At 57.2% G+C, this 24136-nt stretch overlaps 3 protein-coding genes across 9 annotated transcripts in view; 1 reads left to right on the top strand and 2 right to left on the bottom strand.

The window, feature by feature from the left end:
* The window catches only part of LOC102156372 (translation initiation factor IF-2-like), a 45683-nt gene extending 45448 nt beyond the window's left edge, over positions 1-235 (bottom strand). Inside the window, exon 1 of the mRNA XM_038538802.1 lies at positions 12-235. Within this exon, the coding sequence (XP_038394730.1) occupies positions 12-235 (224 nt within the window). The remainder of the gene's footprint in view (positions 1-11) is intronic.
* On the top strand, positions 234-20946 carry ELAC2 (elaC ribonuclease Z 2). 3 transcript variants are annotated; one of them, XM_038536919.1, is made up of 25 exons: positions 234-466; positions 928-978; positions 1141-1211; positions 1973-2037; positions 3790-3847; positions 4623-4691; positions 6268-6375; positions 7299-7357; positions 9514-9572; positions 9683-9755; positions 10314-10426; positions 10724-10819; positions 11713-11851; positions 11963-12048; positions 13657-13775; positions 15086-15182; positions 16687-16825; positions 17199-17237; positions 17372-17481; positions 18078-18177; positions 18253-18367; positions 18499-18577; positions 18994-19138; positions 19855-20076; positions 20203-20946. In XM_038536919.1, the coding sequence occupies exons 1-25, from the start codon at positions 234-236 to the stop codon at positions 20443-20445; spliced, it is 2688 nt and encodes an 895-aa protein (XP_038392847.1). In that variant the 3' UTR covers positions 20446-20946. The 3 variants fall into 3 exon arrangements, with proteins under 3 accessions (XP_038392847.1, XP_038392846.1, XP_038392848.1); XM_038536918.1 differs by having other exon boundaries at positions 18247-18367; XM_038536920.1 differs by having other exon boundaries at positions 18247-18367; positions 19855-20586.
* The window catches only part of ARHGAP44 (Rho GTPase activating protein 44), a 167648-nt gene continuing 164429 nt past the window's right edge, over positions 20918-24136 (bottom strand). For 3 of the 5 annotated variants that reach the window (XM_038536921.1, XM_038536924.1, XM_038536925.1), the window contains one exon: positions 20918-22290. In XM_038536921.1, coding sequence (XP_038392849.1) covers positions 22151-22290 — 140 coding nt within the window. In that variant the 3' untranslated portion in view covers positions 20918-22150. The remainder of the gene's footprint in view (positions 22291-24136) is intronic. The other 2 variants (XM_038536922.1, XM_038536923.1) reach the window with 2 other exon arrangements.

Genomic DNA, 24136 nt, shown 5'->3' with positions numbered 1-24136 from the left:
AGGGGCGGGGCCGTCCGGGGCGCTCTAGCCGAGCCCCACTCTGTGGCCGTCGCCCGTTGACAAGCCGCGAGGGGCAGGGCTGCTCCCTATTGGGCGCGCGGCCTCGAGGAGGCGGGCGGCCCGGCTCGCGGCGCGCTGATTGGCTGGGCCCGCCACGCGGGGCGGAGGGGCGGGGCGTGGGGCACGAGGAGCCGGTGACCCGCCGCGTTGGGGGCGCGGGTGGAGGCTGGTGCATGTGGCTCCTCCGCTCGCTGCTGCTGCTGCGCTCGGCGGCCGGGCGCGCCATGTCGCAGGGACCCGCCCGCCGCCAGCGGCCGCCCAAGGACCCGCTGCGGCACCTGCGCACGCGGGAGAAGCGCGGCGCGGCGTGGGAGCCCGGGGGCCCGAACACCGTGTACCTGCAGGTGGTGGCGGCCGGCGGCCGGGACGTGGGCGCGGCGCTCTACGTGTTCTCGGAGTACAACCGGTCAGTGCGCCGCGCCCGGGGGCCCCCGCTGCTGGGGCGCGACCCTGGGCCCTGGGGGTGGGGTGGGGGGAGGTCCCCGGAGCCCCCGACTCGGGGATGCGCGCGTCCCCCTCCAGCCCGGGCGCCCCAGGCCCCACTTGCACACTTGGAGCGCACTCCGGCCCGGGCGCCCCGGGACCGGGGGGCCTCATGCTCGGCATGCGGGGTATCAGCTCAGCTGGCAGGTACGTGCTGGGGGAAGGGACCCGTCTTGGCACCCCCCCCCCCCCAGTCCCCTGCTCTCCTGTCCTAGGGAGGCTCCCCAAGCACCATCCCGATGCCCAGAAACGCAGCCCGGTAGCACGGACAGGGGTGTTTCAGGTGTTTTCTGTCGTGCACAATAAAGCATCTCCAAAGCGTGGCAGGAATCTTAACAGAGTCCCATCTTCTGAGATTCTTGCGTCATGTTTGTCCTGTTGCAGGTACCTCTTCAACTGCGGGGAGGGCGTCCAGAGACTCATGCAGGAGCACAAGTGAGTCAACCATTTTTTGGGGGCGGGTGGTGGGGGGGGAGGCAGAGATGCTCACGGGGGCTTGAGAGCCCAGGGTGAGGGACAAGATGTTTTTATAGCAGAAGAAAGGGCCACTAGGGGGTTGACCTGTGCTGTCCTGCTCAAATGTTTTGTCATTCTTAGGTTGAAGGTGGCTCGTTTGGATAACATATTCCTGACCCGAATGCACTGGTGTAACGTGGGGGGGTTGTGTGGTAAGTATATTCCTTCCAAGGTCAGACGCTGGAGGGAAGCCTCTGGGATTCCTGAGAACCTGCCTGCTTCTTTTTTTTTTTTTTTTTTTTTGGTTTGTTTTTGGCACATCTTCCAAGTCTAGAGGAGCTGGAATCCTCTTTTCTGCTTGCCCTGTCAGCCGCAGCTTGGAAAGCTGTGACTCAGGACAGATGTGAACATGGATGCTGCTTCTCCAAGCGTTGTCATCTACTCTGTTTATTGAGTTGCCGGACCGGAGATACGTGCCAGTAAACTGGAGGGTGTAGTGGGTGATGGTTACAGGACGTGCGTATACCACTGAGATTATTGGCAGCTACCCACCATCCAGCTCACCCCATTATTCATAACCCAACAACTAGGAAGGTTAAGATTGTGTCACTGCCAAATTCCCCAAGTTTTGTGACATGGTTAGGAAGGAGTGCAACACTGAGACCAAGGCAAGGCAGTGAGGTGCCTACACTGCAGAACTTTAAGCCATCCCTTCATTTGGTGTGATTTTTGCACTCCTCATGCCTCTCTGCCTCACCCCAGCCTCAGCCCTGACCATTCTGGAGGCATCTGAGGAATATGTGGTGTCCCTTACATCTGCAGGAGGAGTCCCTTCTGCCCGGGGTCTGGGATCACTGTACTGAAGCAGGAATGAGGACAAGTAGACTTGCAGCTGGTTAAGGAAGGAGTGCGCCTCCCAGTGGCAGCTACGGGGCCTGGTGATGAGACAGCTTGATGTTCTTTCTCCTTCCAGGAATGATTCTTACCTTGAAGGAAACGGGGCTCCCCAAGTGTGTGCTTTCTGGACCTCCACAACTGGTGAGTACTTCCCCAACCCCCACCCCACTGACTCAGCTTTTCCAGCTGACCCCTCCTTTTTTTTCGTGTCAGTGACCAGCATTTCCGTTTTCTGCAAATTTGTCTTTCGCCCTCCAGAGTTAACCAATGGTGGAGCCTTTCAAGTGAAAGAGACCTGAGTCCAAAGCCTTATTAATTGTACGACTTTGCACCAGTTTCTTTACCTCTTAGAGCCTCAGGTTGTTCATCTGGGAGATGGCTATAAATTCCTAAAGATGCTGAGGATTACATGAAGTGCACATATAAAACAGGCCAACTTATCCCACGTTGGGCACCAAGGAGGCGCACAGTGGATGTTAGCATTTATTCTTAGTAAATTTCAGCCATTTTCATACTTTCCAAACCAGCTTCTTAACACTATTGAGAAGTTGCATGCACGTTGTTAACACCACTGGCTGACAGTTTACTTCCCAGTTCTACAGATGAAAGGCGACCCAGTCGCCAAGTACTATTAATTCTGTCTCCGGGGCAGCCCCGGTGGCGCAGCGGTTTAGCGCCGCCTGCAGCCTGGGGTGTGATCCTGGAGACCTGGGATCGAGTCCCACGTCAGGCTTCCTGTATGGAGCCTGCTTCTCCCCCTGCCTGTGTCTCTGCCCCTCTCTCTCTGTCTCTATGAATAAATAAAATCTTAAAAAAAAAAATTTTTGTTTCCAAAGTAGTGCCTCAGATCCACCCATTTGTTTCCCCTTAAGGCATTTCTTATCTGTGTCTCCTGCCCTATGCTCCTATGACAGCTGCTTATCCCCCACACGGTGGCCAGAGGGGCCTCTTTAGGGCACATGTGTAGGTGCATCACACCCAGAACCCTTGGGGCTTCTCCACTGCAAAGGAGCACAAACACCATTTGTTGTGCCTGTGAGCCCTGGGGTCTTGGCCCTTGTCCATGCCTGGCATCTGTATCCAGTCTCCACACTGGAGCTCTGTGGGCCACTCTTAGCTCTACCCAGAATCCCTTCTCATCCCAAAGCCTGCCTTCTGAGCCTTCAGGGCTCCGCTGAAAGGATGTGCGCGCGGAAGCCCGCCTGACTCTCCAGACAGGGTGTACCCTGGCCCTGGTGTCTCTTGAGCTTCTTGCAGATGCTTAGCACAACTGCTGCTACCCGTTTGTTCGTGCTCATTTGTTTCAGTTTTGTCTCCATTGCATTTTAAGTTTCACGAGGGCGAGGACTCACACCCTGCTCACTGGTGAGCGCTTGGCACCCAGCATATAGTGGACACTCAGTAAACATTTGTGTAAAGGTGATTCAAAATACTAAAGTTCACGTCAATGCCTCTTTTTAAAAAAAAAAATATTCATGAGAGACACAGAGAGGCAGAGACACAGGCAGAGAGAGAAGCAGGCTCCCTGTGGGGAGCCCGATGCGGGACTCAATCCCAGGACCCTGGGATCACGACCTGAGCCAAAGGCAGACACTCAACCACTGAGCCACCCAGGCGCCCAAGATTTTATTTTAGAGCAAGTGCACATGTGGGTGAGTGGGAGGAGGGGCAGAGGGAGAGAGAATCTCAAGCAGACTCCCCACTGAGCACATGGCCCAGCACTGGGCTCTATCTCACGACCCTGAGATCACAGCCTGAGCTGAAATCAAGTCAGACACTCAACCAACCGAGCCACCCAGGCGCCCCAGTGTTGATGCCTGTTGATAATTCTCACATACTGCTGTGTTCTGTGTTTGTACAACCATAGCTGCTGCTTTTCTTTTTCTTTTGTAGGAAAAATATCTAGAAGCTATCAAAATATTTTCTGGTCCATTGAAAGGAATAGACCTGGGTAAGTTCCTGACTCTGACTCCTAATCTACCATTTCTTCTTTATATCTGCCCCAGTCTCTGAAATGAGAATCCGTAAAAAGTAGACTACATTAAACCTTAAAACCGAATGCTTCATCAGTGAGATGCGTGTTTAAAATACTGCCTGTGGCCATTTCTGTGCCCCCACGTCTTGCCCCCACGTACAGGCTAGAGATGGTCTCAGATGGATTGCCTCCAGGTGCCTGTGGTAGGAAGAGGGGATGTGAGCAGAGGAATCTAGAAGCTTGTCACTGTTTACCCTGAGCCTTGGCTCTGGCTGTGCTGGGAGGCCCGCGGCCTCTTCCTGGGGCCTCCGTGCTGGAGTCCACATGCATCCCCAGTTTATCAGTGCTCCTCTCTAACAGAAACACTGATATTTTATTTCAAAATGAATGCCAGCTCTTACAGTCTAGCTGATAGATTCCCTGGCCTCACAATGCTGTGTGTTCACTTATGCCTCTGAAATTTGAGAATTGGTTTCTTTTTTAAAATTTTTTCAAAGAATAGTGATCACAATCTGTTTTTTTGTTGTTGCTTGTTTAGTGTAGTAAATGCTAATGGCTGGTGAATATATATTGGTCTTCTTTCCTAAAAATTGTCATTTAACTCTGAGATTCTGGTTTTAGTGTTGATTCCCAGCAGAATTCCAAGGCAGGTCTTTTGCTCGCGGTTGGTGATCTGGAAAGCTCATCTCCCCACCCCCCACCCAGTGCTTTTGTCCAGTGCAGTTCATTGTCCTTGGTCTTTTTCCCACAGCCGTGAGGCCCCACTCTGCACCAGAATACAAGGATGAGACCATGACCGTCTTCCAGATCCCCATATACAGTAAGTATGCAAGCCTCGTTTCCTAGGAGGAGGGAGCAATGTCGGTCCCAGGCAAGGAAAATGGTGGGGTAAAGACAGAAACTGCTGGAATACCGGCTCTGTTTACCCAGTTTTGTGTTCTGAAGGAGGTTAGGAAATTTCACTGAGGAAGTAAGACACAGTCCCTGCCCTTAAGGAGCTTCTATTTTTTTTTTTTTTTTTAAGATTTTATTTATTTATTCATGAGAGACACACAGAGAGCGAGAGAGAGAGAGGCAGAGACACAGGCAGAGGGAGAGGCAGGCTCCATGCAGGGAGCCTGATGCGGGACTCTATCTCAGGACCCCGGGGATCACACCCAGGGCCGAAGGCAGGCACTAAACTGCTGAGCCACCCAGGGATCTCCTGGAGATCTTACACAGTTAACTCCTATGTGATGATCGAGGTCACGCTTTGGGATGTTACCTAATCAAGTAGTGTCAGACGACAGATTGCCCTCAGATGTGCACGTTTATTGCTTGGGGTTTATTTGCCACAGATATTTGGAGAGAGGATGCTGGAGAGGTTCACGTTAGTGAACTTTTTTTTTTTTTTGTATTTTATATAAATATGCTGATGGAAGTGTTAGCTGGCCAAGTGGTCTCAGGGCCAGATGATGTGGTTCTGACTTAGAGACAGTCTGTATGTTAGGCCCTGCCACATAAGAGTCCATGCGCTTGGCCAGTCCCACTACACACCAGGTTGTGCCAATGGTGAGAACACAGGACACTAGGGACATTTCCTTGACAGCGTTGATGCCTGCCCAGGGCTTGAAGAGACACAGACGAGAGCCCCCAAGGAGGGGCAGAGAAGCCCAGCACCGGCCAGGAGATGAAGCTAGCATGGTGCCCATGTAGGGAAGCTGGAGGATGTGTGGCTTGAGCAGAAGCAGACGTGCTGGGGGGGGGGGGGGGGGGGCAGTGAGACGACCGGTCACATCACAGCTCGCCCTCCCTGGCTCACTCCTGGTCCGATGTCTCCTCTTCCCTGACCCCTGCTGACCCCCAGGCCTGATTCGTGTCCCTCACTCTTCCTCCCTTCCTGGCAGGTGCTAGGTTGCTTTAATAATGTGTGTGGCCGTCTGTCCCAGCACCCAGAGGGCCATAAGGAACGAGAGTGCATGCACAGGGCAGACAGGTTTCTGAGACACGGCAGCCGAGCCAGCCTTTTCCTGCCATGATGGGGTTTCATGGCCTAGAGACTTAACGGACTGTGAAGTTTGGCCCCCCGAATGGCACCTGTGGTGCTGGGTAACCTTAGGCCTAGGTTTACCTTTTGAGGGTGGTGCTGGTGCATCACCCAGCCTGCTGCCTGAGTGTGTGTTAGCCCACCAACACCATCGAGTTCCTGCTGTAGCCAGGGCTCTGAGCTGAGCAGAAACGGAAAGGGGATCCAGAGGTCCTGCGGCCCCAAGACCAGGGCAGGGACGTCACTAGCTGTCACAGTAGCAGGCAGGCTGCTTTAGTGGGCACTCTGCCGCGGGTTCGTGCGAACACCTGAGCTCTGGCCCAAAGTTCCCCTCCGGGCCTGGGGTCTGACTGTTTTCCACACTAACCAGGTGAGCTGAAGCGAGCAGAACGCCAGCCATCTCAGAGTCCAGAAAGACTCAGTCCAGGGCAGTCTTCGGATTCTGGATCCGCCGAAAACGAGCAGCACCTTCCAGACGGTAATGCTGTTTAAACAGAAACAGGGCGCTGTCAAGAGACTTGTGGTTTCTTAATCTACGGCCCTTCTGTTTTTTTAATCTACTGCTCCAGATTGGAATTGTTATCATGGGAAGCCTGTGTATGAAACGGGTCCTTCTTCCTCGGCATGCTGTAGGACTCAGCCCGTGGGCAGAGTGGGAAGGGTTGCCATGAAGGTGGCAGTTTGATCCCCAGCCCTGGTGGGGTTTCCCCGGAGGAGGCCAGGGTCTGGCAGATTGGTTCATTCCGAGGCTTTCACACTTTTTTTTTCCATTAACGCAAAGCAATTTTTCACAAATGCGGAAAACTGCTAAGCCGACCCATCAGATCCGTGAGTGGATCTTTCCTTCTACAAGGATGGCCTGCTGAGTGAGTTAAAATCCCAAGATGTGTTGGAGGACTTGGACCACTGAAGGGTCTGTTCTCCAGTGTTGAGCAGGGCTGATACGTCCCTCCTGCCGGGATCGTGTCTGTCTGAGGACCGAGAAGGACAGACCCCGGGCCTGTCCTTCCTGGGATGGCCTAGCTGAAGACCCACACCCGCATTTTCTCTGCAGGCCGTTCCGGCTTTGTGGTGTTCCACATAAGCTTGTTTATAAAGAATGTTACAGCTTATTTTTTCTGTCTCCTCCACATCTCAGTAAATTGTGTCATTTTTCTCAAACATCTCACTAGTCAGTTCTAAAGCTTTTTCTGACTGGCGATTTGCATCTTCCATTTACTCTGACATCAGCGTGAGGAGGAAAAAGAACAGGTCCTGCTGGGGAAGGAGCACCAGTATTTCCTTCGACCTTTGTCCGTTTCATTTGGCATGAAGCCGATTTAGACCTCAGGGCATCATCAGTCTGTGAAGCCCGTGAAGCTTCACGTTTGCCTTGTTACAATCAGATTTGTTTTTGCTCAGGTATTGGCCAGAAGAAGAGCGGCCGGGACCCCACCTTGGTTGTAGCTTTTGTCTGTAAGGTAAGCAAGCACCTGTCGGGCAGGCGTGTGATGGTGACGTCGCTTAGCTCTCATCCAGGGATTCGAAGTGAGCGCCTCCTAAGTCCCTGGTGCTGAGAAGAAACACACCTGTTTCTCCTTGCATACTTTCAAATGTTCTTCAGGCAACAGAGCCAGTCTGCCTACATGCTGGCCTATGTTTGCTTACGATCGGCTGTCTTACACTTGAGAAATAAAGGCAACCTCGTTAGCCTTCGCCTGAGCCAGCCTTCACCCAGACTCGTTCCACTATGCTTTAGTTTGTATCCTTTTACTGTAGCTGTTCAGCTGCCAGCACTGGACTAATTTTAACTCTGGCTAGCATTCCCGGAGGCCTGTGTCCACAAACCTGAAGTCGGTCCAGTTCTGTGAAAATTCTATTACCTTAGGGCATTTTAAAAAATTTGACTGATGGTCTAGTTTTAATAGGGCTCTGCACTAAAATTTTATTATCTGCAGCAAACGCTTTAACCTGCGGTAAGGCTCAACCTTGGCCTTCTGTGGGCAGTGATTTTTATTTTATTTTATTTTTTTTTTTTTTTTGAGGAGTGATGTCGACTGTATATCTACAGTTCTTACCCAAGTCCTCACACCAACCGGGGAAAATGCTCCCGGAGGGTCAGTCGGAATAGTTACTAGTCGCAAGATCATCATCATCAGTATCCCTCCTGTCAATTTATTTCAATAGTAGTTTTAGAAAAGTCAAGGACGGTTGTTGGTAGGTTCGTTACTTGTGTATTTCTCAGTTTTTAGGCAGCAAAATAATTTCTGAAGTAGGTTTCTGTGTATGTCTGTAATTGTGTCCAGTCCTTTTTACCTCCCTCAATAGAGGCGGTGGGGCGTGATGGGTTGTGCTGTGTGTGGGGTAAACCCTGGCTGTTCCGGGCCACTGTTCCCAAGGCTGCGGCAACGGCCTGGCCCTTCTGAGCGCTGCTCTCACTGGCTCAGTCTCTGGGCCCTTGATCCTCATAGAGCTAGTGTGCTGCTGCTCTGCTGAGGGCTTGGAAGGCAGTAAAGCTGAACTCGTCCCAGCTCTGGGAGGTCAGAGAAGCGAGGGCCTGAGATGCAGACTGCCCTTTGCTAGGAGAGGCCCTGCGTGCCAGCCTGGGGCCTCATGGGATGGCGTTCTTTGTCTCTTCTGTGCTCCACATGTTCCGCATCCTCAGGTGGGAACAGCTTCTCGTGGGTTGAGCTCAGCTCATCATCAAGGGAGGAGCTTTGCCCACCTTTGGTCTGCAAGTTCCTGTGAAACATTAGCGCATGTAGTTTCCCACCTTGGGTCTGTGGAGGGAATGCTGGGTCACAGCAGGGTGTGCTAGTGTCCGTCTCTGAAGAGGTCATCCAGGCTCATCATCTTTGCCTCATACGCACACACTTAAGCTGTAAGCCCTCCTGTAGGGTCACGTTTGCTGAGCCAGAAAATTCTAGAATCCTGGTAAGGCTTGATCCTACATAATCATTCTGTACTTAAAAGTGTATACGTGTTCCAGATCTCCTTCCAGATCTCACATATGAAATCATATGTGAAAATAAAAAAAAATCAGAAAGGGCCTAAAATATTAATACATCTTTGAGTATTGAATTACATTGTTGTTTGCCCTCCTAACATAATAAGAGCGTATTGGGGATTTCTCATTACAATTTTCTCCAGGGTAGAAGCAGCATCGTGTCACAGGTACGTGAAAAACTGTCCATGCTTTTGCAACCCCGTCACCGTCAGTGCACTATTGTGTTGCACGGGGATTTGCGTGATCGGTTCTTTGAGGCCACACACTTGTCCCGTTCTGTTAGCTCTTACACAGTGAGCACAAGTGCTTCTCAAGGAGACGCAAAGACTGTTAATCCATTTGGAAATGGAGCACGTTTTATTAAATCTGTAACAAGCTACTGTCGGGAAAGAATGCACGGTGTTTTAAATCGTTGAGCTTCTAGTCCTGAAGTGTTTCAGGATAATCAACTTCCTGGGAATGTAGTGTGGAATGTAGCCTACTTCAATCGCAGAGCAGTGACCGGCCTGCGTTTAGGTGAGCGGTGACAAAGCGACATTAGAGAGTAAAAGCACTTGGACGAAGGCTGATGACGGCCGAGCTGCCTCCTCCCTCCTCGCTGAGATGGCCTTTCCCTTCTCTTTGACACAGCTTCACGTGAAGAAGGGCAACTTCCTGGTGCTCAAAGCCAAGGAGCTGGGCCTGCCAGTGTGAGTGTTGGCAGGGTGTGCTGTCGGGGCCCTCGGGGAGTGGGGTGAAAGAGGGGGCCCCTGTGTCCCCGCCGCACCCTGCCTCACGGATGGCTGGCCTCTTCTTTCAGCGGGACAGCTGCCATTGCCCCCATCATTGCTGCTGTCAAGGACGGGAAGAGCATCACTTATGAGGGCAGGGAGGTGAGACACCCTGTTATTGTGATGTTTCAGCTGTGGTAGCCGGGGCCCGGAACAGAGTCGCTATCTGGGTCAGGCCCTCCCGACCTCACCATTAGGGGAAATGGAACAGCCCTGAATTCCTTCACTTGGCCAAGGGATAAGATGGGGTCTCTGACCGGGACCTGTCCTGCTCACCCACGCTGGCTGTGGATCTGCAGGGGGTCTTGTTAGCGCCTGAGGGCCCTGCTCCTGGTGGGATGGATGCTTCCTCCTGCCAGGCTGGATTTAGGGTCTGCGGCCCCCGAGGAAGGCCACCATGTTGTTGACTGGGATGTTTCCTCCGGGGTCTAAGGATGCCCGGGCCAGTGGCTGCCAACCTGAGGGACCTTGGTTCCACGGCCTCTCTGGGGGTGCGGGCCCTCTGCAGGCCGGCTGGCGGCGTGGGGGTGGCCCTGACCTTGCTTCTGTGCTTGTTCAGGAGGGATCACATAAGGCTGGCCGTTGACCTGAAGCCGGTCAGCGTGTTTGCGGAGCTGGGCCTGGCCCCGCGAGGGAATCGTGACCGCCCTGATTTTGCAGATTTTGCCTGAAGAGATCTGTACTCCTCCAGATCCTGGTCTTGCTTTTATTGTGGTAGAATGTCCGGACGAAGAATTCATTCAGCCCGTGTGTGAGAACGCCACCCTCCGGAGGTAAGGGGGCCCCGGGGCGTCCAGGGGGTGCCTGTCTGACCTGTGGCACTCCTGGCACGCCGGGCCGTGTCTGCAAACGCCCGCGCTCTGAGTGGCCTGGGGGTGCCGGGGTCACGCTCCCACTGCAGGATTTACGGAGGCACCGGCACTTTGGGGCGGGGCTGGTGTGCGCGGCCTTGGCAGTGAGGTGAGGGAAGCTGGAAAACCCGAGAGCAAGCCGCGGTCGCCCTTCGCGGGGGTTCTGAGTCTTCTGAGTCTGGGTCAGCGCCCGCCGCACAGCTCACTCCTGCCGTGCAGGTACCAAGGCGATGCCGATGCCCCTGTGGCGCTGGTGGTGCACATGGCCCCCGAGCATGTGCTGGCGGACCCCAGGTACCAGCAGTGGATGGAGAGGTAGGACCCCTTTGCTTCTGTCCCATTCCCTCTGGACGCGCTGCCTCCCCTCTCTCCCTGGGCTCCCCACCCCGCCCAGTGTGGGGAGCAGCTACCTGTGCCACTGTGCAGAAAAGCCGCCACTAGGTGGCGCGGTGCGCAGGCCCATGTGGCTTGAGTGGGGCCCTGCGGGGTCCAGCTACTCCAGGCCAGGGTCTGGATGAGCGCCTGCGTTTGCCCCCAATGATCCCTGATCCCATCCTAAAGGAGAGCCTCGTCAGTGTGCAGTGACAGCCTCAGTTTACGGGACATCGGGCGTGTGACAGGCAGTGTGTTGACGACTCTGCATCTCCACCCATTTCCTCCCCTCTTCCCACTAGCCCCGTGAGGCAGAGGTCTGCTAACCTCAGGGACAGAAGAGGTCACCCTGCCTCTTCCTCGGGGCCCCAGTGGCAGAGCTTAGCAGCAGCTGGGAGGAAGGATCAGAGCTGAACTCTGAGCACATGGAACCTGGGGGCGGTTCCAGCCTCTGCTCCTTCCTCATGAGCCCCCAGGCTCCTGCTCTTCCACGCTCCTCACCCCCCCTCCCTGGAGGGCCTGAGTCCTAACGTCCATGACCGTGCCTCCTCTTCTCCCGCCCTGTACTCCACTTTGTTCCCAGCCCCTGGCTGTGGGCTCCTGACATCTTGGTCTTCTGGGTTTTTCTGGGGCTCCTTCCAGCACAGCCAGAGGTGCTTGGGTTTGGAGGGGACACAACGCAGAGGCAGCAGAGCGGGACCCTGGGGCCCATCTCTCTGGACCTGCCACTTACTCCTCTGAACGCTTCCATCTACCTTCTTTGCTCCTGGGGTCATCGCTCCCCTTCGGTGGGAGGCCTCCCCGAGGGATGCTGCAAACGCGCTGTCTTGTCATAGGTTTGGGCCTGCCACCCAGCACCTGGTCCTGAATGAGAGCTGCTCCTCGGTCCACAATCTCCGCAGCCACAAGATCCAGACGCAGCTCGGCCTCATCCACTCTGACATCTTCCCCCCGCTTGCCACCCCCCACCGCCAGGTAGTGTCACCTGCAGCCCCCCAGCCCCTGGCCCAGGCCCTCCTCCACCCCGCTCCCCCACCCCCCCCGGCCTTGTCCTCCTCTCCACAGAGTGTGACTTGTGTCTTCTAGGAGGAACACACCACCTTCCGCGTGCCCACGGTCCGGGGCGAATGTCTCCTCAAGTATCAGCTCCGTCCGCGGAGGGAGTGGCAGAGGTCTGTGTGCGACCCTGAGCTAGCAGAAGGGTCTAGATCGGGGGTTGCCAAGCTCCTCTCGTAAAGGGCCGGGTAGTAAATATTTCAGCCCCAGCGTGGAGTGTGTCCCGGATACTGAACTCTGTCCGCCCCTGCCCCAGACGGAGCCTCGACCACAGGTGAACAAACTGGTGTGACTGAGTTTCCGAGCAAAATCAGGTCCCCAGTTGAGGTGGGAAGAGGCCAGTGATTATTCCTTCCTAAATGTGTTTTCCCTCATGATAACAGTAATACATGTCCCTTGTTTTACAGAGAAAGTGTTTGATGGAAAAGATTAGCCACCCTTAATCCTGTCGTCCGAGATAAGAGATAACGATTGTTAGCGTTTTGTTTCTTAAGTTGGAGCACGTGGCCATGTGTGCTTGTGGCCTGTCTGTTCTAGAGTCATTACGTGGCCTTCAGTAAGGAGACTTTTGTGGGAACTCCGGAGAGGGATGTTTGCTCCTCTTAGATATTTCTAGGTTGTTGTTTTAATGAAGCATTAACTGTTTTGTGTGTCAGTGATTGAGTGGAACTCTGTCCCCTCTGGGTGATTCTTAGATGTGGGGTTACTGGGTCGGGTGTGACCTGTTCTAAGGCACCCAGTGAACGTGACACTGCCCCCAACCCCGTTGATTGTCCAGCCAGTAAGCTGAGAAGTGCTTCCTGCTCCACCACGTCTTTCAGGTTTTGAGTGAGTTGGAGCTTCCTGTCTACTGCTGTGTCTGTGTTAGTTGTTCCTGAATGATGAGGCTCTGCTGTTGAGTAGCTGGGTTTTCCAGGAGACCACATGGTCGTGTTACTGGGGCCCACGGAGGTGGGCTTGGGATTTCAGAGCCTGCTGTCAGCACGTGCAGGCGGTTTGTGAACTTTGATACATGAGCCTGGCCGGGTTCACCTTGACCTGGGCAGAGTCCAAGTCTTGAACCTCACAGGTGAGAATCTGGGCAGCTGGGCCTGGGGAGCTGTGTGAGCTTCCGGGTGAGTACGGTGTCCGGTCAGGGTGGAGAGCCACAGATCCGAGGCCTGCCTCTCCATGTGGCTGGGACCAGCCACGTCGTAGCATCGGGGCCTTGCTAGAAACGAGATACCAAATCAGGGCCCATGTGTCCACAGGGCTCTCGGGTGACAGGCTGTGTACGTGTTAGTGCGGGAGCTGCTGCTCTTTGGCTATGCTTGTCAGCTGGGACTGTGTGACCCTTCCCTCCCTTTCTCTCGCACCCAGGGGACATGAGGCAGGGTCTGGGGACATTTTTAGTTGTGATGGTCTGGCAAGGGTTGGGGGTGCCAGGGGCATCCAGCAAGTAGAGGTCGGGGGTGCTGCATGGGACTCTGCCCCAGATGTCAGAAGCGCCAAGATTGTCACATTGTGAGCCAAGATGTCCTGAGGGCTCCAAGACCCCTGCTTACCTGAGAAGGGTTCCACATGCAGGAGAACAGCAGTGCCCAGGGTCACTTAGACTTCGGTCTTGATCTGGAGAACCTTCTGCACATTGTATCCATAAATTGATTCTGGGTACCCAGATCCGTGTTTGCTTGAGGCCACGTGCCCGCCCACTTGGTCACCTGAGATGGCTTTTTTCCCTGCAGGGATGCTGTCATTGTCTGCAATCCCGATGAATTCATAGCTGAGGCCCTGGAGCTCCCCAATTTCCAAGAGAGTGTGCAGGAATACCGGAAGGCTATGCAGGACGGCCCAGCCCCAGCAGGTGAGCAGAAGACCACGGAGCGACCTTCCTCTCTTGGCTGCTACCCTCCTGCGGGTATTTTCAAAGCACTAAGTAAAACGTCCCCCTGGCACCATTGAACCAGGTCTAGTTACATAATCCGCTGCTCCTTTATTCTCCAGGAGCACCTGTGCCTGCCCGCCTGCCCTCTCCACCAAGACCAGTTCAATCTGAACGTTTGGCGATGGTGCCCAGCTGTTCTGTAGCAGGCGTGCACCATGTGCAGCGGGTCTGGGAGCCCCTGCAAGACTATAGAAAGAACTTTGCACCAAGGCTCAGTCAACTCGGGATCTAGTCCTGCCTTTGCAGATAGGGATCCACGGAAGACCTGGCCACGTCACTAGCCTTGCTGGGCTTTTCCTCTGCCCTATCAGGAGGAGTCGTTAGGAGCTTGGGGACCTCTGCTCCAGGAGCTGGTTTTCATAGCGTGCTTTTCAGCTCATGCTAGAAGCAGGGAGTGCTGGACTAACAGTGTGTTGGCATGAACGTAGCCAGGTGGTCTTTCACCCAGTTGCAGGTTCTCCCTGGAACTCTGCCTGGGTTGGTGCGGAGCCTCTTTCAAAGTAGCCTTCCTGTCTGTCTGGGGAAGACTGACTTCCCTAACTCACCTTTGGGGGTGTGACACTGGATTTCTGGGTTGCACGTTAAAGATCCCCTGGGATCATCAGGTCTCTCTGGCCCCAAGTCCTGGCTCTGCCTCTTCCTCTCTGGAGGGCTGGCCCTCGGAGCCCGTTTGCACCCTATAAAGCAGGGGGCTTCCTATTCAGCAGGGCAGTATGGCACCCACAGGAAGTACAGGTCTGGTGGTGACAGCTGGACGCCAGGTGGATGCCAGTCCCTTGACGTAAATGATTCATATAACGTGGAGAAGTGCCCTGTGGTTTTTTTTGTGGGTTTTTTTGAGATTTTATTTATTCGTGAGAGACACAGAGAGGCAGAGACACAGGCAGAGGGAGAAGCAGGTTCCCTGCAGGGAGCCCGATGCAGGACCAAATCCCGGGACTCCAGGATCACACCCTGAGCCAGAGGCAGACACTCAACCACTGAGCCACCCAGGTGCCTGAGAAGTGCCCTGTGGTATGTAAGAGCCTTAGAGCAGCTCTCTGGATGGACAGGCTATGGGGTTTACTTGCCCTCTCTCCCAGACAGCCATTTACCCACAAACAGCCTGTGGCTCTGCCTCAGAGGAAGAGGTCCTCATGTAAGGACACCTGCGGGGGCATCTCCAACCTCTCCTGGGAAGCCGGATGCTGGCTCACTTTTGATCCAAAGAAATGGACTCTTTTCCACAGAGAAAAGAAGCCAGTATCCAGAAATCATCTTCCTCGGAACAGGCTCTGCCATCCCGATGAAGATTCGAAACGTCAGCGCCACGCTTGTCAACATAAGGTACTGCTGTTCCCCAAGGGGGCCTCGGTCCACCGGGGAGCCTGCGGGTCCTGCCCCCCACCCCCAGCCCAGGCTAACGTGAAGATGGGCCAGTGTGACTCTGCCTGAGTTTGTCACCTTGGCCAGAGCATCTGGAAGAGGAGTCGTGGGTGTTCACGCCCCTAAGAGGCTCCAAGAATGGCCAGACTCCATCCCCTGTTCTCCTGCCGAGGGAAACAGCGGCTCTGCTGTAGGTTGCACCTCACTGAGAAACCACCTCACTGCGTTTTCCCAGTAGTCCTACGAAGCAGTGACTGCCTGTTTCCTTGATCGGTGAACTAACTAACCTTCCCAGAGGTTGCTCGTTCTCACAGCTGGTCGGGGGCAGATCTGGAATGTGAGTTAGTGTCTACACTGCTGTGCCACACCCTGTCCTCGCTGGTCACTGCCGGTGTGGGGACAGCTGCTGGGTGCATGCGTTTGTCTCATGTTCAGGCCCTGGACTGGGGGCTTTTTGGTGGACTCTGGGGTTTGCGTGGTGTCCTTGCCAGCAAAGAAGAGAACCCAGGGCACCGTGTAGCATTCACGTCTGCAGACGCCTACGTGAGGGAAGACAGACCAGGACGTAGCAGGCTGGCTTTCAATCTGCTGTGTCAGCTCAGATGCTGGGGGTGGATGAGGACAGCACTTACAGTGCACTGTGCTAGCAGAACTACGCCGTCTGGGACACACTTCTCCTGCCACCAAGGAGATGCAGGAAAGCACCTCGGCAGGCCTGTCCTGGGGGGCCGCGGGGCCCAGTAGAAGGGGCTTCTTCCGGAACCCTGGGTGGCAGAGGCTTCCGCAACACAGTCCGTCTGCAGGAGGCCCTGTGTCTGGACTCAGGTGTCTCCCTGGAGCGCGGGCACACTGCTCCCAGTCTGGTGGCTCCTCCAGAGGGGGACAAAGGCCGGCAGGAGACTCGCCTCTCCTGTGGCGCCGAGGCTCTGTGATGGGCCATGGGGATCGAAGCAAGCTGAGCCCGACTCACTGGCAGCAGCAGGCCTCCCCGGGGCACTCCCCTGCAGGGGTACCCGCAGCCTGTCCTGCACTAGCCCGTGGGGTGGAGAGCAGGCCAAGAGGCTCAAACTCCTTGACTAGGGCAGCAGGTGCATGGCAGCCAGACCTCCCACGTCCACACACGGTGCCCGCAGCTGGTATCATCTATGGGGGGTGTCGCCACGTTCATTTTAAATAATCAGAGATGCAACCTCAGGGGTAAAGGGTTTCATCCTCCCATTCCCCAACTGTCTCTGTGCCAGCCTTTGTGCAGCGCTGGGTACTCCATATAGGTTCAGGGTCTCAGGGTTCCGGGGCTGATCGGTTCCTTTATGTGATGAGCTCAGACGCCTGAAACCGCCTTTGTGTGTAGAGACGCTTCTGAGTGAGCACGAGAGGTTCTGGAAGGTATAGGAAGTACGCGACTGCTGCCTCCTCTTCTCCCTGAAGCCTCTCCCAGCAGCCTGACCGTCGCTCTTGCCTGCAGCCCCGACAGGTCCCTGCTCCTGGACTGTGGCGAAGGCACGTTCGGGCAGCTTTGCCGTCACTACGGGGACGAGGTGGACAGGGTCCTGGGCACCCTGGCTGCCGTGTTCGTGTCCCACCTGCACGCGGATCACCACACGGTGAGTGGTGGGGGACGACCCCATGGAGGGCAGGTGCTGTCTGGGTCCGTGCGCGCCCCCAGCTGGCCTTCAGTGCTGCGCCCAGACGCACCAGGGCCCCAGCTGTTTCACCGCTGCAGTCGCTCTGCTGGGGGAGCCACCTTGTCCCTCCGTTCGCGTCCCCCATCCCACAGCAGCGGGGCTTTGGCCTTCACGGGGCTGGCCCCGAGGGGACCTCAGCTGGGTCCCTAGTCACACTGCCCATGGCCACCCTGGGGGATGGTGGCCGACAGGGAGGGAGGAGCCGCTGCACAACAAGGACTCCAGGAGGGGGACGCGGGGCAGAGAGCCAACTTTGGCCACGGCTGACGTGTGTCCCCTTCCTCGCCCCCAGGGCTTGCTGAATATCCTACTGCAGAGAGAACGAGCTCTGGTGAGTGTGGCACTTGATTTTGTTGCCATTTGAGTTGGTTGGCTGGCACGTCAGCAGCCACACCTCCTGCCACTCGGAACTGCTCCCGTCGAGACGCCTGTCGCTGACTTGGCGCTTGGGTGTCCTTGTCTCAGGCATCTCTAGGGAAGCCGTGTCACCCTCTGCTGGTGGTCGCCCCAACCCAGCTCAAGGCCTGGCTCCAACAGTACCACAACCACTGCCAGCAGCTGCTGCACCATGTCAGGTGAGTGTCGGCACCTGGGCCCCCGGGCTGGGTGTCCACAGCGGGTGGGCCATGAAACCCCGACACCGGGGCAGGCAGCCTCCCCCAGGACTGGACCCCAGATGGCGTGGGGGGTGGGGGTGGGAGGAACGCTTCGACTCTGGGGCCGAATCCAGCAGCTGGTACCCGTGTCCATGTGAGGACCTGACACATCTCTGCTCAGCCCTCCTTCTGGTTCTGTTCTAGTTTCTAGATTCCCGCCAGCTCTTCTCCATGGAACCACTCCAGGGCCGAGCACCCGACCAATGGCTGGCAGAGGCCCGCCCCTCCTGCCCCAGAGAGGGGTCTCTCTGTGGGGGGTCTGCCCTGGCCTGCAGGGCGGGCCTCCCCTTCCCCCACCACGGGCAGCACTTCTCCGCCATGTCCCTTGCTGTGGTCTTGGGTGTTGATATTCAGCTCTTTTATTAAATTGACTATTGTTTCCTCTTAGTGACTCATTCCCGTCTCTTTATGACAATGAGTTTGGGGTTTGTTCTTCAGCCAGACGCTTGAACTTTGAATTATATTAAAAATATTTTGTTTCACGTTTGCCCTGGAACCACTTTGTGTCCTCACAGCCTGATTCCTGCCAAGTGCCTTCAGAAAGGAGCGGAGGTCTCCAGTCCCGCGGTTGAAAGGCTGATTGCGTCGCTGTTGGGAGCCTGCGACTTGGAAGAGGTAAGGGGGCCCCCGCAGGCGGGGAGAGTGAGGGGGCCATGGCTGCAGGCCGCTCACCTGCTCCTTCAGTTTCAGACCTGCCTGGTGCGCCACTGCAAGCATGCTTTCGGCTGTGCGCTGGTCCACACGTCCGGCTGGAAAGTGGTCTATTCCGGGGACACCATGCCCTGCGAGGCTCTGGTCCAGATCGGTGAGTTTAGGTGGCAGTGGCAGGGTTGTGGTCCTAGCGGGCGCACAGGGCAAGACACAGCCGAGGACCCAGGGCCAAGCATGTCTCAGGCCGGGGACTCTGCTCCAGTGTCCCTGCCCCTTACTCTCTAGGGAAGAACGCCACCCTCCTGATACATGAGGCCACGCTGGAAGATGGCCTGGAGGAGGAGGCCGTGGAAAAGACACACAGGTAGGGGAGACCCTCGGGCCACCCACCGCCTTCCCCCAGGTGACACTCAGAGCAGCCTGGCATCAGCCCCGTAGGGACAGACTGCTCTGCAGTGACCGTGACGCAAGGCCGGCCTGCTCCCCGCCCTGGGGGTTCCTGCCTTCATTTCTGCAGCCGCCCAGGCGAGGTGCTGGCTGGGGCAGGTGTCTGAGGGTGTTGCAGATACACTGGCACACACGGTCCCATGTCAGGGAGCTGCCGGGGAGGGGGCTCAGGGACAGGCAGGGCAGGCAGCTCACTGACAACCCGGCTCTTGGCCCTTGGAGTCTGTGTCAGGGGGAGCCCTGCTGACCCCCCCGGGGGGGTTCATGCGGGAATCTGGGGGCTGGGGTTGCCCCATGCTTAGGCGTCAGCCTTACGCGGTCTTCTGCTGGCAGCACCACCTCCCAGGCGATTGGTGTGGGGGTGCGCATGAATGCGGGGTTCACCATGCTGAACCACTTCAGCCAGCGCTATGCCAAGGTGCCTCTCTTCAGCCCCGACTTCAACGAGAAAGTGGGGATTGCCTTTGACCACATGAAGGTCTGTGCCCCTTGGGTTGGTGGGGCTGGAGACTGCTCCCAACACGGGGTGCTGGGTGCTCGGGAGGTGTCTGTCCATCCCCCACCACGGCCAGCTGGTCCCACCACGGCCAGCCCATGTGTGTCCCCCCCCCCACCATGGCCAGCCCGTGTCCCCCACACACGGCCAGCCCGTATCCCCCCCCCAACCACAGCCTACCCGTCCCCCGCCCAACCACCACCACTGCCAGCCTGTCCCCCATCACACCACCTGTCCCTAGGACAGACTGGAGTGTTGCAGCTGCTGGGAGTGACGGGGTGCAGGGAGGGGGGAATTCTCCCTGCGGTTCCCACAGCCACATGACCAGCACCTCAGCACTTGGTTGGGGGGAGGTGGGTGCTCCCCTCTCTGGCCAGGGAAGTCAGCCAGCCTCGCCCCCTGGCCTCCCTGAATGAGGGCAGGAGCCAGGGTTTGCCTCTGAGGAGCTGGGAGTCCAGAGTCCTGACTGCCTCTCCTTTCCGGAGGCCCGTTTACAGTGTTGCCCCCTCGGCCAGGAGTGGGGCATCTGCACCCCTTCTGGAGAGGGCTCCCCCACTCCCCCACCCCCCATCCTGTTTTTCCCCCACGGCCAGTGGACACGGAGGTGGGTGACAGAGCTTCCTTGGCCTGGCTCCTGCCGCGCCCCCCCCCCCCCCCCCCCGCCCCTGACGCAGGTCCTGTTCCCCGCTGCCCTCCAGGTCTGCTTTGCGGACTTCCCGACGGTGCCCAGGCTGAGCGCCCCGCTGAAAGCCCTGTTTGCCGGCGACATCGAGGAGATGGAGGAGCGCAGGGAGAAACGGGAGGTGCGGCAGGCGCGGGCGGCGCTGCTCTCAGGGGAGCAGGCGCGCGGCCCTGATGACAGGACGCCCCCGCAGAAGCGGGCCCTCGTGGAGCAGCCTCGGAGTCCGCAGAGCAAGAAGGTCAGGGCGCAGTGAAGGCCTGGGAGGGACCCTGGGCTCGGAAGGCGGCGTCCTCGGCTCGGCTCACGGGGAGGCACCAGGGCGAAGGAGGGCGTGAACGCGGGCCTGGGCTGGGCCCCTCCACAGGGACAGACCTGCTGGATGGGTCGTACCGCCGCCACCTGGCACGGCTTTGGACCCGAGGCTGCTGGACGGAAGAACAGGGACAACTGGGAGTTGGTACTGACCATTTTTAAGGAAGCTGCACGGAAAACGCAGCATGGCCTGCCTGTTCCAGTCACGTGCTCCCTCTGCACACCCGCGCCAAGCTGGGTCACAGGACGCTGGGTCGTGGACACAATGTCAGAGTATTCAGGACTCCGGGAATAGCGTTGCCAGAGGCAGGCCTCAAGATGCTGCCTGGAACCCGAGTGTTGTGCTTTGCCCCGGTGCCACCTGTGAGTAGGAGCCTCCTGCCCTGCGGCACAGTGCTCCCTGGCACCCACGGTGACCTGGAAGCCGGCTCTGCTGGTGGTGGTGAGGGCCTTCAGAGCCTGTCCCCGGAGAAAAGGGGGGAGACCAGGGATGGGTCTCTGCCCCCCAGTGAGATCTGGCCCCCCTACTGCCCTCAGTGTGTTGACAAATCAGTCGTGGATTGGGCCCTCTCGCCCTCCCTTGGGGATCTAACAATGGAGAGAATTCCCGGTGGATCCGTATTTGTTGGTAAGAACAGAGCTTTAAAAGCTCAGGTGACTTAGAAGAGATGGTTCGAGGACTCAGCCTAGCCCAGCCGTGACCGCAGGTGTCCTCCCGAGGAGTGTCCCCCACAAGCTTATTGTTGAAACAAGAAGATAGGCCACGCTCAGGGATAATAAATCTATTTTAATAACATTACTTTTGACAACTATTTGTACATGTATTTAAAGGTATCTTTCGACCCCTGGGCTCCGTTACAAATTGGGTACTGACCCGTCCTTGCCAGGAAGTGAGCAAAGCTGTTAACACCAAAAGTTGGCAAATCCCACCATCAGGGCAGGGTTATTTTACACTGTGTTGGGAAAAAATAACTAAGCATTTAGATTTCTCATTGTACACCTATACATTGGTTTAGTTTGAGTGGCTCAAATTAAACAAATATAGATTTCATATGTACAAATATTATATCATGTATAGGTATATCGCATCTATTTTAAAAGGATAAAATTGGAAAGTCTGACTTGGCATGCATGACCCGAACCTGTGTCTCGCTCCCTTCATCCCCAAGTGTGACTGGGCTCCCCAAGGACAGACGGGACACCCCAAGGGCGGAGAGGGGGTGATGAGCCACTGCTGAGCGAAGCCCGCCGCGCTGCAGGGCCGGTGGCACCCGCCTTGGGTCTCCACAGGCCGCCTTCCCATCCTCCAGGTAACAGGTTTATTGCTAGTCCCTGTGGCCGCCCCAGCCCAGCGATGAGCCCGTGGAGACTGCGGAATTACCGTCGGTGGAGGTTGCTGGGGGTGGGGGGGGGGGTGCGATCTTTGGGCCCCCAACACCCTCGGGACCGTCTTTTAAATTCAGAAGTAGAAAAAGGTGGTGATGACAGGAGCGCTCGGTCACACGGTCAGGGAAAACTCAAACCATCAGAAAGTGGAACAAATTTTGTTTTAAGCCATTGACTTTAGAGCCCACGCGTTAAGGGCAGCCTTGATTTACACGGGGTGCCACCCACTCCCACCCCGACTTGTGCAGCGGGCAAAGGTCAGGGCCCGAACTCTGCGCTGCAGGTGGGACGAGCGATCGGCCTCCCTCACCCTCCCGCGCACCCCCAGCCTACACCCGCAGAGGACCTTGCTGACACGAAGCCCTGGGGCGGACGGGTGCCGCGCCGCACGGAGGCTGAAAGTAGATCAAAATAGGCACAAAGTCAAAAGGCAAAGATCAAACAAAAGGCCAAAATCACCACCCCAAGGGAACAACAAGGTCGGCCCTAACACGGGCCACGCAGGCCGGAGGTGACAGCGATCCGCACGGCGTGCAGGGCTCCAGCCGGCGCGCGGCCAGCCCAGGGGGCAGGGGTGGGGCCCAGTATGTACACGCGGGGCGGGGTGGCGCGGGTCAGAGGGCGGTGCTCTCAGACTCCTCCTCCGAGTCCCTCTTGTCTGTCACCGAGTGTCGCCGCGCGTGCTCCAGGGGGCTCAGGCGGAGCGGCGGCCCCAGCTCTACGTGGATGGAGGGGATGTCAAAGTGGACGAGATCTGCGGGGCGGCAGAGAGAGGCGACTGAGGGCGGCTGGCGGGAGGTGGTGGCCGCGCGGTCACCGGGGTCGCCGGCCAACGCGGACATCCTGTCGCAGGGTCAGGTGGGGGTTCGGCTGCCCCGAGCACCCCAATCCCATCCCACCAGGGAAGTTGGAGGAGGAGCGCTGGGACAGCTCCAGCCGCGGCCTCTGCACACCCTCCAGCTCTATGCCCAGGCTGCTTTCTGGGCGGGCCTCAGGGACCCCTGTCCGGAGTTTCAGGGCTGCATTTAGTTCCCTAGTGCATACGGGGACAGGGCAGGAGGCCCTGGGAAGGCACCCCAAGCCCGTGAACAACCGGGGAGTCGAGCTGGTGCCTGCATCCTAAGACCCCAGACAGACCTTTCTTGTGGCTGCTGGAGGCAGGCAGGCAGTGGGCCTCTGCTGGGAGGGTGTTGGTGGGGGGGACCCACCTCTCGGCACCAGGGCAGCTGCTCACCTCTGGGTGCATCCTTACTGTGGCCACTAAAAGGTCATTGTTTCTGGGAGATGCTCAGCAGACTGTGCTCAGCATCTGAAACTGGGACCTCTGCGTGACAGCAAAGGCTGGGCCACTGCACAGGGTTGGCAGCTCCGGACGGGCAAGGCCACGCTGGAGGTGCAAGTGGTGGCGGGAGCTGAGCTCCTGGACCCTGGGGGAGTGCGGGGGGGGGCTCCAGAACCAAGGACCCTGATGGCGACACCCCTTCCTTGGCCTGCTTCCTCCCAGGCCTCTAAGGGCTTAGCCTTGCTGTCATCCTGGGCCCGGACCACAGGGACGTGTTCCTGGAACGAGGGCAGCCCTGGGCCAGCCTGGAGTCAGGCATGGGGTGGTTTCTTAGTCTTCAGGAGTTTTAGGTAAAACCAACATTCACACCATACCAGGTGGACAGACAGACATTGGACACGGTGTTAAAAGACATACAAACATGGAAGCTGTGGGACAAAGGTCCTTCTGTCACTCCCCAGCCACCACCACCCCCAAAGACGGTCCTCAAAACATCATTCCTGCCTGTCTCCATCCCACTACCTCGGAACGGAGATGGGGTCCCAGGCTCGGCTCTGCCAGTGGCACTCGCTCCCCCTGCCTCAGGTGACAGCTACGGGATGCAGCCTTGGGCCACCCGCCCCGCAGCGTTCTGCTGGGCACCGGCCCTCCCTGCTGCTCGGGCTTAAAATCCCGTCCCTGGCATTGCAAGTGTGGCCTTGGGCGAGTTTACCCTCCCACCAGCGTCCCAGCAGATTCCCCAGAGGGAATCGCAGAACAGGAGGGCAGACTTGAAGGGGACTCAGCCGGTGCGACCCTGACCCTTCCCTTCGACACCTCGGGGAAGGCCACTGACGGCCAGGAAGCAGGATCTGGGGAGAGAAGCCCCCACCCACTGCCGGGATCAGAAGCGCCGGGGCGGGGGGGTGGGCACGGGACCCCCTTGTGCGGTGCCTGCCCTGAGTCTCCAGAGGACCAGAGGCTCAGCAGCTTTGGGGGAGGCTCAGGAGGGCGGGGACGGGGGGACCCTCCCCTGGTTTCTCTGCTGCCCCTGACTGCCACCAGGACACTTGATTCCCCCCGGCTTCTCTCCTGCTCTTCCCTCGGTTTTCATTTCGAGCATCTCCTCCCCGTGGGCAGAGCAGACAGGCCGAAACCGGAATATACGTGCTCCCCAAACACCGAGAAAGGATCCGGGCGGGAAATAAGCTCCGAGTGAATCCTCGGTGAATCCTACGAGTGTGGGTTCTCCCGGGCTCGCCAGCTGGGTCGGCCCAGAGGAGGAGGAGAAGCGCGAGCCCACCTTGGAAAGCGGGGGTCCCCTGGGATGACCCTCAGG

This window comes from Canis lupus, chromosome 5, assembly GCF_011100685.1.
Source record: "Canis lupus familiaris isolate Mischka breed German Shepherd chromosome 5, alternate assembly UU_Cfam_GSD_1.0, whole genome shotgun sequence".
Classification (NCBI taxonomy): domain Eukaryota; kingdom Metazoa; phylum Chordata; class Mammalia; order Carnivora; family Canidae; genus Canis; species Canis lupus.
Note: the sequence above shows the minus strand (reverse complement) of the source record. Positions and strands in the feature narration are given on the sequence as shown.

Coding starts and splice junctions, on each gene's coding strand:
- ELAC2 (XM_038536918.1), top strand. CDS start 234: ATGTGGCTCCTCCGCTCGCTGCTGCTGCTGCGCTCGGCGGCCGGGCGC. Junction 9,756..10,313: donor TCACTTATGAGGGCAGGGAG/GTGAGACACCCT, acceptor CTGATTTTGCAG/ATTTTGCCTGAAGAGATCTG. Junction 19,139..19,854: donor TTGCCTTTGACCACATGAAG/GTCTGTGCCCCT, acceptor GCTGCCCTCCAG/GTCTGCTTTGCGGACTTCCC.